At 40.8% G+C, this 19,639-nt stretch overlaps 1 protein-coding gene across 3 annotated transcripts in view; it reads left to right on the top strand.

The window, feature by feature from the left end:
* The window catches only part of GRXCR2 (glutaredoxin and cysteine rich domain containing 2), a 185,255-nt gene that overhangs the window by 153,684 nt on the left and 11,932 nt on the right, over window positions 1-19,639 (top strand). Inside the window, exon 1 of one of the 3 annotated variants that reach the window (XM_032155980.2) lies at window positions 18,261-18,642. The exons of the other annotated variants lie outside the window; for them this stretch is intronic. Coding sequence (XP_032011871.1) covers window positions 18,307-18,642 — 336 coding nt within the window. The 5' untranslated portion in view covers window positions 18,261-18,306. Of the gene's footprint in view, window positions 1-18,260; window positions 18,643-19,639 lie in introns of those variants that run through there. 3 annotated transcript variants of the gene reach the window in all.

Here is a 19,639-nt window from a genome sequence, read left to right as displayed (position 1 = left end):
TTGGTTATTTTGCTCGTTAGTTGATGCAGTTTCTTCCTAGCCTTGATGGTCTTTACAATTTGGCATGTTTTTGCAGCGGCTGGTACTGGTTGTTCCTTTCCATGTTTAGTGCTTCCTTCAGGAGCTCTTTTAGGGCAGGCCTGGTGGTGACAAAATCTCTCAGCATTTGCTTGTCTGTAAAGTATTTTATTTCTCCTTCATTTATGAAGCTTAGTTTGGCTGGATATGAAATTCTGGGTTGAAAATTCTTTTCTTTAAGAATGTTGAATATTGGCCCCCACTCTCTTCTGGCTTGTAGAGTTTCTGCCGAGAGATCAGCTGTTAGTCTGATGGGCTTCCCTTTGTGTGTAACCCAACCTTTCTCTCTGGCTGCCCTTAACATTTTTTCCTTCATTTCAACTTTGGTGAATCTGACAATTATGTGTTTTGGAGTTGCTCTTCTCGAGGAGTATCTTTGTGGCGTTCTCTGTATTTCCTGAATCTGGATGTTGGCCTGCCTTGCTAGATTGGGGAAGTTCTCCTGGATAATATCTTACAGAATGTTTTCCAACTTAGTTCCATTCTTCCCGTCACTTTCAGGTACACCAGTCAGACATAGGTTTGGTCTTTTCACATAGTCCCATATTTCTTGGAGGCTTTGTTCATTTCTTTTTATTCTTTTTTCTCTAAACTTCCCTTGTCACATCATTTCATTCATTTCATCTTCCATCACTGATACCCTTTCTTCCAGTTGATCGCATTGGCTACTGAGGCTTCTGCATTCTTCATGTAGTTCTCGAAACTTGGCTTTTAGCTCCATCAGCTCCTTCAAGCACTTCTCTGCATTGGTTATTTTAGTTATACATTCGTCTAATTTTTTTTCAGAGTTTTTAACTTCTTTGCCATTGGTTTGAATTTCCTCCTGTAGCTTGGAGTAGTTTGATCGTCTGAAGCCTTCTTCTCTCAACTCGTCAAAGTCATTCTCCGTCCAGCTTTGTTCTGTTGCTGGTGAGGAACTGCGTTCCTTTGGAGGAGGAGAGGCACTCTGCTTTTTAGAGTTTCCAATTTTTCTGCTCTGTTTTCTCCCCGTCTTTGTTGTTTTTTTCTACTTTTGGTCTTTGATGATGGTGATGTACAGATGGGTTTTTGGTGTGGGTGTCCTTTCTGTTTGTTAGTTTTCCTTCTAACAGACAGGACCCTCAGCTGCAGGTCTGTTGGAGTTTGCTAGAGGTCCACTCCAGACCCTGTTTGGCTGAGTGTCAGCAGCAGTGGCTGCAGAACAGTGGATTTTCGTGAACCGCAAATTCAGCTGTCTGATCGTTCCTCTGGAAGTTTTGTCTCAGAGGAGTACCTGGCCGAGTGAGGTATCAGTCTGTCCCTACTGGGGGGTGCCTCCCAGTTAGGCTGCTCGGGGGTCAGGGACCCACTTTAGGAGGCAGTCTGCCCGTTCTCAGATCTCCAGCTGCGTGCTGGGAGAACTACTACTCTCTTCAAAGCTGTCAGACAGGGACATGTAAGTCTGCAGAGGTTACTGCTGACTTTTTGTTTGTCTGTGCCCTGCCCCCAGAGGTGGAGCCTACAGAGGCAGGCAGGGCCTCCTTGAGCAGTGGTGGGCTCCACCCAGTTCAAGCTTCCTGGCTGCTTTGTTTCCCTAAGCAAGCCTGGGCAATGGCGGGCACCACTCCCCCAGCCTCGCTGCCACCTTGCAGTTTGATCTCAGACTGCTGTGCTGGCAATCAGCGAGACTCCGTGGGCGTAGGACCCTCTGAGCCAGGTGTGGGACACAATCTCCTGGTGTACCGTTTTCCAAGCCCGTTGGAAAAGTGCAGTACTAGGGTGGGAGTGACCCGATTTTCCAGGTGCTGCCTGTCACCCCTTTCTTTGACTAGGAAAGGGAACTCCCTGACCCCTTGCGCTTCCTGAGTGAGGCAATGCCTCACCCTGCTTTGGCTCGCGCACGGTGCACTTCACCGACTGTCCTGCACCCACTGTTTGGCACTCCCTAGTGAGATGAACCCGGTACCTCAGATGGAAATCACCCATCTTCTGCGTTGCTCATGCTGGGAGCTGTAGATCGGAGCTGTTCCTATTCGGACATCTTGGCTCCACCCCCGCAAGCCGGTATAAATTTTGAAAAAAATTAAGCATATGTGCCAAAACCTTGGTACTATTGTTCCATTCTCCTGGATCAAGTAACCTGCACAGGTTGTTAGCGGAGAGGTTTGAAATGGATCAGGGGGTCTCTGACCAGTGGATTGTCCTTGCCCACTTGGCCTGATCCCTACTTGCCCAGACCCACATATTTTTCTACGCTCCACTGTGAGCACCTTGGGAGAAGCCTCATGTTGTTTGGGTTGCTGCTGTAGCCCTATCTTCCAGGACCGCATGCTTTAGACTTAGTAGATACAAAGTATGTATTTGTTTAATTGAAACAGCTCTTTCCCGTCCTCTGGAGCCACACAATCACATCCTTTCCCAGTGCATTCCGTGGTGTAGCCTGAGTTCCCTCTCCTCTCTGCAGGTGGCAGAGTCTTCATCAGCTTTAACTAGCCATGCTTACTAGAGTAGTGGCTCTTAATCCATCAGACATAAGGGATGCTTTCAGTAACACTTACTTCCTAACCCTCTGCACTATTCTGGAATAAATCTGATAAATTAAACAATTACCTACAAATATAACTTCAAAAAACCAATATAATGCCATTGCTCTAATATAAAGAGAAATAAAAGGAAAATAATTGATGTAAAATACTACATATTTTAAAAACAAATGCTTGGATGTGATTTCCCTAGAAGTTATTGTAAAATAGGTGCTCTGTGTGTGTCTAGGATCCCTGCGATTGGGATGGCCACAAATGCTTTCTGAAACAGTTACGGTATTTCAACACGTGAAATAATTTTACAAAATGGTGGACAACTCTTGGTAGAACTCTGAACAAGACAAAGCACAAAATTTCTTTAATTTATGTGCATTTTCAGTTCCCCCAAATGTGCTATATATCAAAGCTAAGCTCCCCACTCCCACTAATAAAATAAATATACAAACAGCTATGTTCTAGGCACAGATAATTATAAACAGGTGTTTTATCTTCTCAGAAGTCTGAGGTGAGGGACAATTTTTGTTGTGTAGGATTGCTCTTCATATTGGAGGATGTCTAACATCCCTAGCCTCTCACCCACGAAATTTCTGTGGTGTTCATGCATTTTGAATACAAAACTAAAAAATAAATGTTTCCACAAATTTCCATAATGTCCTCTAGGGGGCACTACAGGCCTCATCAAGAACGTTTGACTAGCTGTCTAATAGGGTAGCCACAAGTATTAAGTGACTACTGGCCTTGAAATGTAGCTAGTGGGACTAAATAACTAGAATTTTAATTTAAACCTGGACAACAGGGAGACACTATGTCTATAAAAAAAATTTTAAAATAGCCAGGTTTGGTGGCACACACCTGTGGTCCCATCTCCTCAAGAGGCTGAAGCAGGAGGATTGCCTGAGTCTAGGAGTTCAGGGCTGCAAGTGAGCTATGATCATGGCACTGCACTCCAGCCTGGGCAACAGAGTGAGATCCTGTCTCAAAGAAAAAATTAAAATAAAATTTTAATTTGATTTACATATAAATTTTAAAATTGATGATCAGTTCAGTTATTGAAAAACTTTTAAATATGATTGGAACAACTTGGGTATGTGAATCTACTGTGTCAATATAAATTTTATGAAATCTGAATAGAGATCAAATACTTCTAACAGAAAGTCTAGTAAATGAATTGAGGTGCTAAGTAAAATACACAGGAATTAAAGGGTTTAGTAGGAAAAAAAGAACGTAAAATAGCTAATGAATATCTTTCTTATACTGGATTACATGTTGCAATGATAACATTTTGGATATATTGGATTAAGTAAATATTAATAAAATTAATTTCATCTGTATATTTTTGCTTTCTCAATGTTACTACTGGAAAATCTAAAAATACATATGTGGCTTACATTATAATATTATTGGAGAGGGCTGGAATAGAGAAAACTCAGGGCCATTTTTCAGCCTCTGAGATCTCTTTTTGCTTTTTGGTGTGATAGGAACACATGGTAAGTTAGAAATGAAGGAGGAGTTAGAAAAATTTGTCCCTTGTTCTCTAGTAGGCAAACCAGGGGCCCCCGGGACAGGGTTTTTGAATAGTAGAATAATCTCAAGTGATGATTATTTTTTAATGAAGTCCCAGATTTTGGCCTGTGGTTTCTGGCAGGGTGGATGTTTTTCCACCACACTCCTCGTCTGCTGGGTCCTCTGGTAACCTTCCCTTTACATTCTGACGTGGGGAGTTTGGCCTGTGATGCAAAGACTCCTGCCAGTGCTGCTCAGAGGCAGTGAGGAAAAGGCATTTCAAAGCACAAGGAAACCGGCCTATCTCTCCATTCTGGAGATTTACAGATATTGCAGGTGCTACCTTTCAAAGCAAACTGTGGGATATCCCCTGAGGCAGAGCTTAGAGAACCAAACGCCATAGGTAGCTAAGTGACACCCAGCAACCAAGAGGCTGCACTGATCGTATATTCAGAAGCCTGTTATGGATTCTAGAATATGATGAGACTAGTTAAAATCATTTTCTGCCTCATTTTAAAGGAATTATCTTTTGTTTTCCAAATGGTCAATTTCATGATGTGAGATAGAAGCATTAATGACGAGAAGCATGAACTTTGGGCTCAGATCACTGACATTTCATGACTGTGGGATGCCTGGCAGATAACTTAACCTCTCTGCACTTTGGTTTTCAGTTTTCCCAACTGTGAAATACCTTTTTCTTATGTAGAACATGCTCAGTAAGCAGTAGCTGTTTTTCATGATGAAGGGGTATGAATGGGAGGTGGAGGGAATTTTTAAAGAGGGAAGCCTTTCAGAACAGCATCTCCTAGACTATTTTCCTCAGAATACTGACCTCATGAAATCAAATTCCAAAAAGAAGAAAAGTTTTGTGTGCACTGCATTTTGGAAATGGTGTATTCCTCAGTGGAGATTGACAAAGTATATTAGTATCTTAAACATTCTAAGAAGTCGTTCAGTAAAGAAATCAGTTTAACGTGGCTTAACTCAGCATTTTCCAAACTTATATTATTAGCATTTTCACCCCAAAATAACTACTAGCTCTGTAAGTTGTACTTTGAGAAAATGTCTTACCTTCTAAGCAGAGCCCCTTGATCCTACACTTTAGATGGGCTGGACTCCTCATCAGAGGGAGAAACATGGAACAAGCCACCAGACTCTTTCCCATGACACCTAGGACCACAATGAAACACCCACTCCAGAAGGAGCTTAGATAACCTTGGGAGAAAAAGAAAAAAAGTGGTGGTGAAATATAATAGTCTCTTGAAACGTTGCCCTAGAAATTTCTGAGGGGTGATGGTGGAATAGAGGCAGACTGTAAACTTAGATTTTGTTCTTCATATTTTAATAAAGTCCTATGAACTCTTACAGCTCTCTACAAATGATCAATAACTATAATAACCTTCTGCCATAACAGTATTTCAAAGAAAAATGCCATGATGGAGTTTAAATACACACACACACACACACACACACACACACACACACACACGCTGCATGATAATGTATGAGCAGATTAAAAGGATATGTTTAATTTATAAGCCCTACTCTGATTAGAAATGTTAGATGTGGAAAGATCGCTAAAGGATAATGTTCATACTCAATTTGCAATAATTGCACATTTCTTTCATCAAGACACATATCTAATATAATCTCCTAAATCCCAAAATACACATAAAAATAGCGTCCAGTAAATGATGTCAGACAGATAGGATACAAATTCTACTCCTAAAAAGATTCAGAATACACTACGGTCTAAATGAAAATGCAAAAAAGCAAACCTAGGTATCTGTGAATATTTTTTTCCCAACTCCCAAGTGCTTGGAATGTGAGTATTTTTAAAACAGCATCATTTCTCTTCAATTTTTATTATAAACGTTTCAAACATACAAAAATTGGAGGAATAGTCAAATAAGCAGCTATCAAGCATTGTGAACACTTTTTTCATTTTTACTTTGTATACCATGTATGCATACATTATTTAAATAGGCACATATATTGAGGGGATACAATTTTTAATAATAAATTACAGACATAGATATTTCACCTTAAATATTTCAGCATGTATGCCCCTCTCCCATATAATTACATAACATTATCTTGCCTAAGAAAACCAACAATAATTCTCTAGTTCCTTCTGATATTAATACCAGCCCTAGAGTGAAATTTCCCCAGGAAGAAATCTAGGTTGATATATTGCACTTGGTTATTTTTCTTTATTCTCTTTAAATCTAGAATGCTTCTTCTATCTGCAGCATTTTTTCCTTGATATATTGACTTTTTGATGAGACCTGTGTCTTGTAGGATGTCCCACAGAGTGGTTTTGTCTGGTTGCTTCCTTCTGGGCCACTTAACCATTCCTCTATTCTCTATACTTCTTGTAAACCAAAACCTAAGCTTGCTTAAATATTGAAGATTTTTGTCCAGAATACTTCATAGGTGGGGTTTATTCCACTTTGCTTCCTGTCCTGCTGTAATTGTAAATAGCACCCCTCTCACCATCAAGATTTTCATGTGTTTGTAAATGAAGCATCACATAAGGAGACATAATACGTTTGTCCCACCATTAGCGATATCAAGTTTAATCACTTGCTTAAATGTCCATCAGAGTTTTACAAAAGTATTGTGCTCCATACTGAGATTTTATGATGAAGGATGTTATTACTACATAAGTCAACTTTGGGTCTCACTCTGTCACCCAGGCTGGAGTGCAGTGGTGCGATCTTGGCTGACTACTGCTGTGACCTCCTGGGCTCAGGTGATCCTTTCACTCCACCTCAGCCTCCTGAATAGCTGGGACTACAGGCATGCCAGGCTAATTTTTATATTTTTCATAGAGATGGGGTTTTGCCAACTTGCCCAGGCTGGTCTTGATCTCCTGGGCTCAATTGAGCCACCTGCCTCAGCCTCCCAAAGTGCTAGGATTACAGGCATGAGCCACTGTGCCTGGCTGTCACCTCTACTTTCAATAACCCATTGAATTTTTTTGCAGCTGGGTACAATCCTGAGTAATCAGCTCCTCCATGAGTTTGGCTTAAGTTAAAGTCATTTCTTTTTGCATTAAAATGGCACCCAAAATATATTTTTTACAATAAAATTACATGATTTCCTATTATTGAATTCAGCCAAAGGAAAAATGCAAAATGTTGAGGATTTAAGTATTTCCCACCAATTGCATAAGTTTTAGGTACAGTTTACTTAACAAAAACCATTATTTTAATATTAAAATTAGTACTTGCTCATTATGGAAAATTTAGAAAAATACAGAAAAATGTGAAAAAGTGTAAAAATCACTCTTAATCTCCCTTTTAAATAGAACCACTGTTAGCATTTTAATATATTTACTTTTAGTCTCTTTTCTATACAGGGTTTTTTCTTTTTCTTTTTTTTATTATACTTTAAGTTCTAGGGTACAAGTGCACAACATGCAGGTTTGATGCATAGGTATACATGTGCCATGCTCGTTTGCTGCACCCATCAACTTGTCATTTACACTAGGTATCTCTCCTAATGCTATCCCTCCCCCCTCCTCCCACCACCCAACAGGCCCTGGTGTGTGATGTTCCCTGTCCTGTGTCCAAGTGTTCTCATTGTTCAATTCTCAACTATGAGTGAGAACATATGGTGTTCGGTTTTCTGTCTTTGTGATAGTTTGCTGAGAATGATGGTTTCCAGCTTCATCCATGTCCCTGCAAAGGACATGAACTCATCCTTTTTTATGGCTGCATAGTATTCCATGGTGTATATATGCCACATTTTCTTAATCCAGTCTATCATTGATGGACATTTGAGTTTGTTCCAAGTCTTTGCTATTGTGAATAGTGCCACAATAAACATACATGTGTATGTGTCTTTATAGTAACATGATTTATAATCCTTTGGTTATATACCCAGTAATGGGATTGCTGGGTCAAATGCTATTTCTAGTTCTAGATCCTTGAGGAATTGCCACACTGTCTTCCACAATGGTTGAACTAATTTACACTCCCACCAACAGTGTAAAACCGTTCCTATTTCTTCACATCCTCTCCAGCATCTGTTGTTTCCTGACTTTTTAATGACCACTATTCTAATTGGCGTGAGATGGTATCTCATTGTGGTTTTGATTTGTATTTCTCCGATGACCAGTGATGATGAGCATTCTTTCATGTGTCTGTTGACTGCATAAATGTCTTCTTTTGAGAAGTGTCTGTTCATATCCTTTGCCCACTTTTTGATGGGGTTGTTTGCTTTTTTCTTGTAAATTTGTTTGAGTTCATTGTAGATTCTGGATATTAGCCCTTTGTCAGATGGGTAGATTGCAAAAATTTTCTCCCATTCTGTAGGTTGCCTGTCCACTCTGATGGTAGTTTCTTCTGGCGTGCAGGAGCTCTTTAGTTTAATTGGATCCCATTTGTCTATTTTGGCTTTCGTTGTCATTGCTTTTGGTGTTTTAGTCATGAAGTCCTTGCCCATGCCTATGTCCTGAATGGTATTGCCTGGGTTTTCTTCTAGGGGTTTTATGGTTTTAAGTCTAACATTTAAGTCTTTAATCCATCTTGAATTAATTTTTGTATAAGGTGTAAGGAAGGGATCCAGTTTCAGATTTCTACATATGGCTAGCCAGTTTTCCCAGCACCATTTATTAAATAGGGAATCCTTATCCCATTTCTTGTTTTTGTCAAATTTGTCAAAGATCAGATGGTTGTAGATGTGTAGTGTTATTTCTGAGGCTTCTGTTCTGTTCCATTGGTCTATATATCTGTTTTGGTACCAGTACCATGCTGTTTTGGTTACTGTAGCCTTGTAGTATAGTTTGAAGTCAGGTAGCATGATGCCTCCAGTTTTGTTCCTTTTGCTTAGGATTTTCTTGAAAATGTGGGCTCTTTTTTGTTTCCATATGAACTTTAAAGTAGTTTTTTCCAATTCTGTGAAGAAGGTCATTCATTGGTAGCTTGAAGGGGATGGCATTGAATCTATAAATTACCTTGGACAGCATAGCCATTTTCACTATATTGATTCTTCCTGTCCATGAGCATGGAATGTTCTTCCATTTGTTTGTGTCCTCTTTTATTTCGTTGAGCACTGGTTTGTAGTTCTCCTTGAAGAGGTCCTTCACATCTCTTGTAAGTTGGATTCCTAGATATTTTATTCTCTTTGTAGGAATTGTGAATGGGAGTTCACTCATGATTTCGCTCTCTGTTTGTTTATTACTGGTATATAGGAATGCTTGTGATTTTTGCACATTGATTTTGTATCCTGAGACTGTTGAAGTTGCTTATCAGCTTAAGGCGATTTTGGGCTGAGACGATGGGATTTTCTAAATATACAATCACATCATCTGCAAACAGGGACAATTTGACTTCCTCCTTACCTAATTGAATACCCTTTATTTCTTTCTCTTGCCTGATTGCCCTGGCCAGAACTTCCAACACTATGTTGAATAGGAGTGGTGAGAGAGGGCATTCTTGGCTTGTGCCAGTTTTCAAAGGGAATGCTTCCAGTTTTTGCCCATTCAGTATGATATTGGCTGTGGCTTTGTCATAAATAGCTCTTATTATTTTGAGATATATTCAATCCATACCTAGTTTATTGAGGGTTTTTAGCATGAAGGGCTGTTGAATTTTGTCGAAGGCCTTTTCTGCATCTATTGAGATAACCATGTGGCTTTTGTCATTGGTTCTGTTTATGTGATGGATTAGGTTTGTTGATTTGCATATGTTGAACCAGTCTTGCATCCCAGTGATGTAGCCGACTTGATTATGGTGGATAAGCTTTTTGATGTGCTGCTGGATTTGGTTTGCCAGTATGTTATTGAGAATTTTCGCACTGATGTTCGTCAGGGATACTGGTCTAAAATTGTCTTTTTTTGTTATGTCTCTGCCGGGCTTTGGTATCAGGATGATGCTGGCCTCATAAAGTTAGGGAGGATTCCTGCTTTTTCTATTGATTGGAATAGTTCCAGAAGGAATGGTACCAGCTCCTCCTTGTACCTCTGGTAGAATCTGGCTGTGAATCCATCAGGTCCTGGACTTTTTTTGGTTGGTAAGCTATTAATTATTGCCTCAATTTCAGAACCTGTTATTGGTCTATTCAGAGATTCAACTTCTTCCTGGTTTAGTCTTGGGAGGGTGAATGTGTCCAGGAATTTATCCATTTCTTCTAGATTTTCTAGTTTATTTGCATAGACGTGTTTATCATATTCTCTGATGGTAGCTTGTATTTCTGTGGGATTGGTGGTGATATCCCCTTTATCATTTTTTATTGCATCTATTTGATTCTTCTCTCTTTTCTTCTTTATTAGTCTTGCTAGTGGTCTATCAATTTTGTTGATCTTTTCAAAAAACCAGTTCCTGGATTCATTAATTTTTTGAAGGGTTTTTTTTGTGTCTCTGTCTCTCTCAGTTCTGCTCTGATCTTAGTTATTTCTTGCCTCCTGCTAGCTTTTGAATGTGTTTGCTCTTTCTTCTCTAGTTCTTTCTATTGTGATGTTAGGGTGTTGATTTTAGATCTTTCCTTCTTTCTCTTGTGGGCATTTAGTGCTATAAATTTCCCTCTACACATTGCTTTAAATGTGTCCCAGAGATTCTGGTATGTTGTGTCTTTGCTCTCATTGGTTTCAAAGAACATCATTATTTCTGCCTTCATTTTGTTATGTACCCACTAGTCATTCAGGAGCAGATTGTTCAGTTTCCATGTAGTTGTGCGGTTTTGAGTGAGTTTCTTAATCCTGAGTTTAAATTTGATTGCACTGTGGTCTGAGAGAAAGTTTGTGATTTCTGTTCTTTTACGTTTGCTGAGGTGTGCTTTACTTATGTGGTCAATTTTAGAATAAGTGCAATGTGGTGCTGAGAAGAATGTATATTCTGTTGATTTGGGGTGGAGAGTTCTGTAGGTGTCTATTAGGTCTGCTTGGTACAGAGCTGAGTTCAAGTCCTGGATATCCTTGTTAACCTTCTGTCTCATTAATATGTCTAATATTGACAGTGGGGTGTTAAAGTCTCCCATTATTATTGTGTGGGAATCTAAGTCTCTTTGTAGGTCTCTAAGGACTTACTTTATCAATCTGGGTGTTCCTGTATTGGGTGCATATGTATTTAGGATAGTTAGCTCTTCTTGTTGAATTGATCCTTTTACCATTATGTAATGGCTTTCTTTGTCTCTTTTGATCTTTGTAGGTTTAAAGTCTATTTTATCAGAGACTAGGATTGCAACCCCTGCTTTTTTTTTCTTGCTTTCCATTTGCTTGGTAGATCTTCCTCCATCCCTTTATTTTGAGCCTATGTGTGTCTCTGCATGTGAGATGGGTCTCTTGAATACAGCACACTGATGGGGCTTGACTCTTTATCCAATTTTCCAGTCTGTGTCTTTTAATTTGGGCATTTAGCCCATTTACATTTAAGGTTAATATTGTTTTGTGTGAATTTGATCCTGTCACTATGATGTTAGCTGGTTATTTTGCCTGTTAATTGATACAGTTTCTTCATAGCATTGATGGTGTTTACAATTTGGCATGTTTTTGCAGTGGTTCGTACTGGTTATTTCTTTCCATGTTTAGTGCTTCCCTCTGGAGCTCTTGTAAGGCAGGTTTGGTGGTGACAAAATCTCTCAGCATTTGCTTGTCTTTAAAGATTTTATTTCTTCTTCACTTATGAAGCTTAGTTTGGCTGGATATGAAATTCTGGATTGAAAATTCTTTTCTTTAAGAAAATAATGTTGAATATTGGCCCAACTAAATGTTGAATATTGGCCCTCATTCTTTTCTGGCTTATAGGGTTTCTGCGGAGAGATCCACTGTTTGTCTGATGGGCTTCCCTTTATGGGTAACCTGACCTTTCTCTCTGGCTGCCCTTACCATTCTTTCCTTCATTTCTACCTTGGTGAATCTGACAATTATGTGTCTTGAGGTTGCTCTTCTCGAGGGGTATCTTTGTGGTATTCTCTGTATTTCCTGAATTTGAATGTTGACCTGCCTTGCTAGGTTGGGGAAGTTCTCCTGGATAATATCCTCAAGAGTGTTTTCCAACTTGGTTTCATTCTCCCCATCACTTTCAGGTACACCTATCAAATGTCAATTTGGTCTTTTCACATAGTCCCATATTTCTTAGAGGTTTTGTTCGCTTCTTTTTACTCTTTTTTCTCTAACCTTGTCTTCTTGCTTCATTTCATTCATTTGATCTTCAATCACTGGTACCCTTTCTTCCACTTGATCAAATCGGGTATTGAAACTTGTGCATGCATCATGAAGTTCTCAGGCCATGGTTTTCAGCACCATCAGGTCATTTAAGGTCTTCTGTACACTGTTTATTCTAGTTAGCCATTCATCTAACCTTTTTTTCAAGGTTTTTATCTTCCTTGCAATGGGTTTGAGCATGCTCCTTTAGCTCAGAGAAGTTTGTTATTACCAATCTTCTGAAGCCTACTTCTGTCAACTTGTCAAAGTCATTCTCCTTCCAGCTTTGTTCCATTGCTGGCGAGGAGCTGTGATCCTTTGGAGGAGAAGAGTGCTCTGGTTTTTAGAATTTTCAGCTTTTCTGCTCTGGTTTCTCCCTATCTTTGTGGTTTTATCTACCTTTGGTCTTTGATGTTGGTGACCTACAGATGGGGTTTTGGTGTAGATGTCCTTTTTGTTGATGTTGGTGCTATTCCTTTCTGTTTGTTAGTTTTCCTTCTAAGAGTCAGGTTCCTCAGCAGCAGGTCTGTTGGAGTTTGCTGGAGGTCCACTCCCGACCCTGTTTGCCTGGGTATCACCAGCAGATGCTGCAGAACAGCAAATATTGCTGCCTGATCCTTCCTCTGGAAGCTTTGTCCCAGAGGGGCTCCCACCTATATGAGGTGTCTGTCGGCCCCTACTGGGAAGTATCTCCCCGTTAGGCTACATGGGGGTCAGGGACCCACTTGAGGAGACAGTCTGTCCATTCTCAGAGCTCAACAGCCATGCTGGGAGAACCATGGCTTTCTTCAGAGCTGTCAGACAGGGATGATTAAGTCTACAGAAGCTGTCTGCTGCCTTTTGTTCAGCTATGCCCTGCCCACAGAGGTGGAGTCTATAGAGGCGTTAGGCTGTGCTGAGCTGTGGTGGGCTCTGCCCAGTTCGAGCTTCCCGGTGGCTTTGTTTACCTACTCAAGCCTCAGCAGTGGCGGACGCCCCTCCCTCAGCCAGGCTGCTGCCTCACAGTTTGATCTCAAACTGCTGCATTAGCAGTGAGCAAGGCTCCATGGGCATGGGACCCGCTGAGCCAGGCACGGGAGAGAATCTCCTTGTCTGCCAGTTGCTTAGACCTTGGGAAAAGTGCAGTATTCAGGCGGGAGTGTCCCATTTTTCCAGGTACAGTCTGTCATGGCTTCCCTTGGCTAGGAAAGGTAAATTCCCTGACCCCTTGCACTTCCCAGGTGTGGCGATGCCCCGCCCTGCTTTGGCTTGCCCTCCGTGGGCTGCACCCACTGTCCAACCAGTCCTAGTGAGATGAACCAGGTACCTCAGTTGGAAATGCAGAAATCTCCCGTCTTCTGCATCGATCATGCTGGGAGCTGCAGACTGGAGCTGTTCCTATTCGGCCATCTTGGAACAGATCTCTTCTATACAGTTTTATAATATAAATTCTATGTCACAGAACATAAAATCTGTTATAACTTTTCTACTTAATTTGTATCATAAACCTGTTTCCATATTATTTTCTCATTATTTCCATATGAGGCAGGAGAATTGCTTGAACCTGGGAGGCAGAGTTTGCAGTGAGCCGAGATTGCACCACTGCATTCCAGCCTGGCAACAGGGCAAGACTCTGTCTCAAAAAAAAAAAAAGAATAGTGAAGAGGTAGGATCAGAAGATTTTTTTTAAATCTACCTTTCTACTAACGACAAGTGTCTCCTCTCCTTTTTTTGTTTACCTTTTAAAAATGACTACATAATTTTTCATATTGTGGCATTCCTACTGTTGAACATTTAAGTTGTTTTCAGTTTTTTTCCCAGTATGAATAATGTTTTGGGGAGTATCTTTAAATAAATATCTTTCTTTCTTTAAAATGATTTTCTGAAGAGAAATAATTGGGTAGACAGGAATGGATCTTTTTTCATTTATTTTATTCTTGCTTATCAAAGTAAGACAAACTTATCACAGACAAGTAAAATATGATTAAACTGGGAAAGAAAAAAAAAACACTCAAAATCCTCCACCCAGTTGCTAGAGTCAACTGATATTAGCATTTTGCCATGATTCCTTTGGATATATGGAGCTACAGTATTTTCTTTCTTAGGAGGTTTCAAGGATATAAATATTTTTAAGGCTTTTGATAATACTGCCAAAATTGCTTTCGATTTATCAATTTGTTCTTCTTCCTGAAGTGTATTTGTGACTATTCTGGAAACATCAACATCTAAACATTTTCAGATGAACATAGTTGTTTCAAAACTCCCATGATTTTAGGTTGGCTCACTGAAAATCTGTCTGTGAACATGGGAAATGGCATAAAAAAGTGTTGAAGAAATGTTACTTGGAAAACTCACCTCCAGCTTTGTTTTTGTTGTTGTTACTGATATTCATTTTTGGGCAATTGAAAATGTTTACTTGACAAGTAGTTATTTTACTTGACAAGAAGTCAGCTCACTGGTTTTTCTAGATGAAGATTGGCTATTGGTTATTTATTAATATTTGTTTCCTGGGAGAGATAGAAGAAAATATTCTTCTAGTTAGGAGTTCCCAATCTTTTTCATGGCATGGCACACATAGAAAATAATAATTGTTGCATGCCTTGGTCTCAGCTACTCAGGAGGCTGAGGAGGGAGGATTGCTTGAGCCCAGGAGGCAGAGGTTGCAGTGAGCTGAGGTTGCAGTGAGCTAAGTTTGCACCACTGCACTCCAACCTGGGTGACAGAGCAAGACCATGTCTCAAAAATAAAAAAAAAAAAAGGAAAATAATAATTGTTACGTTTATATGCGTGTGTGTGTTTGTGTGTGTGTGTGTGTATGTGTATATATATGCACGTGTATATATATGTATGTATATATATATATATACAATTTTTTAAGAGACAGGGTCTCACTCTGTCAACCAGGCTGGAGTGCAGTGGCATAACTGTAGCTCACTTTAGCCTCAAACTCCTGGGCTCAAGCAATCCTCTTGCCTCAGCCTGCTCAGTAGCTGGGACTACAGAGATGCACCATTACGCCCAGATAATTTTTTAAAAACTTTTTGTAGAGACAAAGTCTCATTTTGTTGCCCAGGCTGGTCTCAAATTCTTGGGCTCAAGCACCCCTCCTGCCTCAGACTCCTGAGTAGCTGGGATTACAGATGCGGGCCACCATGCCCAGCTTGATATTGTTCTATATAGTGAAGTAAATGAAGAAGGCTAATGTAGGCCTGGGGGCCACCTGGCTGCCATGAGGGCTGAGAGATCAAGGTCTCAGTCTCCTGTAATTCATTGATGGTATGTCCCAGACAACTCTGCATCCTGGAGGAGTTACAATGTTATGAAAAGTGTATCTTTCTTTTTCTTTAAACATTGTTTCCCCAGTTCTTTTCTCCCACCTATTTCTGCACCAGTTACACAGGGAATTTACAATGGTGAGACCTCTCCTTAGTAGAAAGGTAGATTAAAAAAAAAAATCTTCTGATCCTACCTCTCCCTATTCTTTTTTTTTTTTTTTTTTTTATGGAGTCTCACTCTGTCACCAGGCTGGAGTGCAGTGGCACAATCTTGGCTCACTGCAACCTCTGCCTCCTGGGTTCAAGTGATTCTCCTGTCCCAGCCTCCCAAGTAGCTGGGACTATAGGCGCCTGCCACCATGCCCGGCTGATTTTTGCCTGCCACCATGCCCGGCTAATTTTTGTATTTTTAGTAGAGATGGGGTTTCACCATGTTGGCCACGATGGTCTTGATCTCTTGACCTCGTGATCCACCTGCCTCGGCCCTCCAAAGTGCTGGGATTACAGGCTTGAGCCACCGCCCCCAGCCCCCTCTTCACTATTCTACACAAAATATGCTCAATTCCTTTTTGAAAAACTTTGTGTATTTGGTTTCTCTCACTTGAAGTCATTCATTCAACAATTACCAAGTTCTATTATGTACTGGGCACTTTGATAAACACTGGGAATAGATAGATGGTAAGGACAGCTTTTGACTGCAAGGTGTTCACAGTTGAATGGAGGGAAAGATAGAAAAGGCAAGGGAAAGTGAGAAGCACCTGAATGGCGATATGTCTGAAAGTCCCATGGCACTCTCCCTGGGGCAGGTGGGAAGGCTGCCCAGAAGCAGAGACATTTGAGGTGTGACTTGAAGGAGGAATGGAAGTTTGACACTCTAAATCAGGAAACAGAGTACTGGATAAGAGACAGAAACTTGTGGGTTTGAGAAATGGGTAAGCTTGTTGGTGTAACAGGAACACCAATCACAGGCAGCCCTTGGAAGAGTGACAGAGGGCAAGGCTGGAAAGGAAGGAAGGCGAGGCTGGTTTTTGAGGGGCTTTCCTGTCACATGGAACAGTTAAGACTTATGCCCTGATCCACTGGAAAAGATTTTTCAGCAGGAGACTGACCCCTGCGGATTTGTTGTTTTGGACTATCACTCTCACATCAATGTGGAGAATGGAATTGGGGGCGAGTAGGGAAGTCCTTGGGAGACAGCTGCAACTTTAAAAATCAAAGTGATGAGGGTTTGACCTAGGGCCAGGGTGATAGGGGTGGATGAAAGAAGGCGGTGGTGAAAGAATCCATGTGAATGGGATAGGTGCGGTGGCTCATGCCTGTAATCCCAGCACTTTGAGAGGCCGAGGCAGGCAGATCACAAGGTCAAGCGATCGAGACCATCCTGGCCAACATGGTGAAACCCCACCTCTACTAAAAATACAAAAATTAGCTGGGCATGGTGGCATGCGCCTGTAGTCCCAGCTACTCGGTTGGCTGAGGCAGGAGAATTGCTCGAACTCAGGTGGCGGAGGTTGCAGTGAGCTGAGATCGTGCCACTGCACTCCAGCCTGGCAACAGAGTGAGACTCCGTCTCAACAACAACAACAACAACAACAACAACAAAAAAAGAATCCAAGTGAATGGCTGTAGGGGAACAGGAGGAGTCAATTTGGGCAACTCAGTAAATGGTGATGCTGGTAGCAAAGACAGTGAGAAAGGCTTTACTCCACTTTCAGCTCCTCACATCCAACCTACCCTTTTCTACCCAGCCCAAGGGCCCTTTTCTTTACAAACCTTCTTCCATCCTTGTCTCCTTAGAGATCACTTCCTTCCCAGAGTGGCTATTCTGGGATTCAGCTTTGGAAAGTTTGCTCTCTAAGTGTGAAGTTATTATTTCACCCGTGTTAGGTCTGTATGGGATTGTAGGACTGTTCTCAGGCCCAGATCACATGCTTTGGTGCTATTCACCCCAGCCACTAGTTCAGTGTCGGGCATTTACAAAGTCCAACAGGCAGTGGGGACTTGTGCTGTGCTTGCAAATGAAATCTTAAATATAAAATACATACCAAGTGGAGCTGCTCTGGTTAGTGTAGGGGGAGAAGGCCCAGAATCCAGGACCCTTGGCCTTCTCCTGTTCTTAGCAGCAGCCCCCAAGAACCTCCACTGTACCTAGGACCTCATTCCCTCTTCTAGAACCAGAACTGGAAAACTTCTGGTTATGTGGACTGATCTTGGGTTTTGGAGTCAGATAGATCTGAGTTCAAATCGCTGCTCTGTCACTTACTTAGGTGTAATAGAGCAGACAAATGATGAAGATAAATGACAAGTGGCTCTAAGCCTCACTTTCCCCTCTTTAAAACAAAGATAAGATTTTCTTTGTAGGGTTATTGTGAGGATGAAATAAAATAATGCATGTAACAATCTCTGGCACTTATGAAATGCTCACTAGATTTTAATTGTCATCACTAATAATAAGAAGACACTTGTTAACTGATTGTCTGATCCTTATTGAATTGGCACATGTTCAATCTAAATAAACTTCTTCATCCTCAGGTTGAGAAAAGCTAGGGTTCGGGTGAAGTCATGGTGAGCTTGGGATTATGACAAGAATTAATCTTGTCGTATATTCCATCCACTCCATCAAACCAGAATTGCCTGCCTTTTCATGAGGGTCTATCAATATTTAACGTATGGGTGTCAGTTGCTGTAAACTGACCATACCCTAGCAACAACTTGAATTAATTATATGCAGGAGGAGAGAAAATAAAATGCCTTTTTCTCAGAGGCCCAAGTTTCACCAGCTGCACGGAAGGCTGGAGACCACAGGGTGAACTTTCTGCTGATGGAGGACCCTGAGAAAAAGCTGAATCAGAAGAGTGATGGCAAACCCCGGAAAGTACGATTTAAAATCTCCTCCTCCTACAGTGGTCGAGTATTGAAGCAGGTCTTTGAGGATGGGCAGGAATTAGAGTCACCAAAGGAGGAATACCCTCACAGTTTTCTGCAAGAGTCTCTTGAACCAATGGATGGTGTTTACGGGTCTGGGGAAGTCCCCAGGCCCCAGCTGTGCTCCCCTAAGCTGACTGCTCAGAGGATCAGTGTATTTAGAGAGGGTAATGCCTACACCTTGGCAGGCGGCCAGCCTCGGTTCAACGATTACAAGGCGAATGACCATAAGGTTGGTATTGTGCATGGCATATAGGCTTTAAGGGTAGGGCTTCCTAAAACGTGTTTAGAGAAACCCCTAAATAGTTTAGATTTGTGTCTTGCTCCCACTCCGGTACCAACCAGAACTATTGGTGCACCAAATGGGAAGCTGTTATTAGACTAATATTTCTGGGATAAAAATAACATGCTTGTTGACTACTAATTGGCAAGTGGAATGAGCATATATAGTATTCAAATTCCATCCAAGGTAATACATTGTAATTGGATCTTTGACTGAGTTTTCCTGGAATGTAAATTAAATAGAGGTGCAGTGGTTTTCAGGTTGTCAGACTGCGGTTTTAGACAATTATGCAGTAGTTTTGTTTCCCAAAAGAGCTGAGTATTTGAAAGTGCTCATTTTACTCCAGCCAATTACTCAGCTTGCAGTTTATCCATGTCAGGTTTTTACCCCTATTGCCTTCCTCCTACTGCCTGCTTTGTCTATTTATTTTTCCTTTCCATTTCTCGTTAGCATAAGCTCTGGGTAGTTGGAGTCCTGGGAAGGGATGGTGAAATGCAAATCAGCCAGAGAACATGTTACGTGAGGAAGAAGTTTGAGCTAATGGTTCGACTGAAACGTGTTTAATCTATGAATTTCAATTACTTCCCAGTACCACGGATAATCAAAAGTCCATACGTGATTTTCTTTTAAGGTAGAACCTGGAAAACATTCACTGATATCCAAAAATTCACAGGAGATGTATATATGCTGTCAGTGGGACCAAGAATGCCTTTTTAAAAAAGATAAAATACAATTATATAATGTATCCATGTTATTAATGAATAGCACACCAGGATGTGTTCTCATCTTTAAAGTGTGAAAGCCAGATAATTACTCTTGAATTATTTTTGTTGTTAGTTTCCTAAGGGAATAGATAACACATCTATTGCAGACAAATGTATTACTGGCTTTACTGGCATTGGTAAAAGTATAATTATGGGCATCGTCACAATTACCAAAGATAACA

This window comes from Hylobates moloch, unplaced genomic scaffold (genome assembly GCF_009828535.3).
Source record: "Hylobates moloch isolate HMO894 unplaced genomic scaffold, HMol_V3 SCAFFOLD_6, whole genome shotgun sequence".
NCBI classification, from domain to species: Eukaryota; Metazoa; Chordata; class Mammalia; order Primates; family Hylobatidae; genus Hylobates; species Hylobates moloch.
The sequence above is the reverse complement of the archived record's forward strand: the minus strand, read 5'-3'. Positions and strand labels throughout refer to the sequence as shown.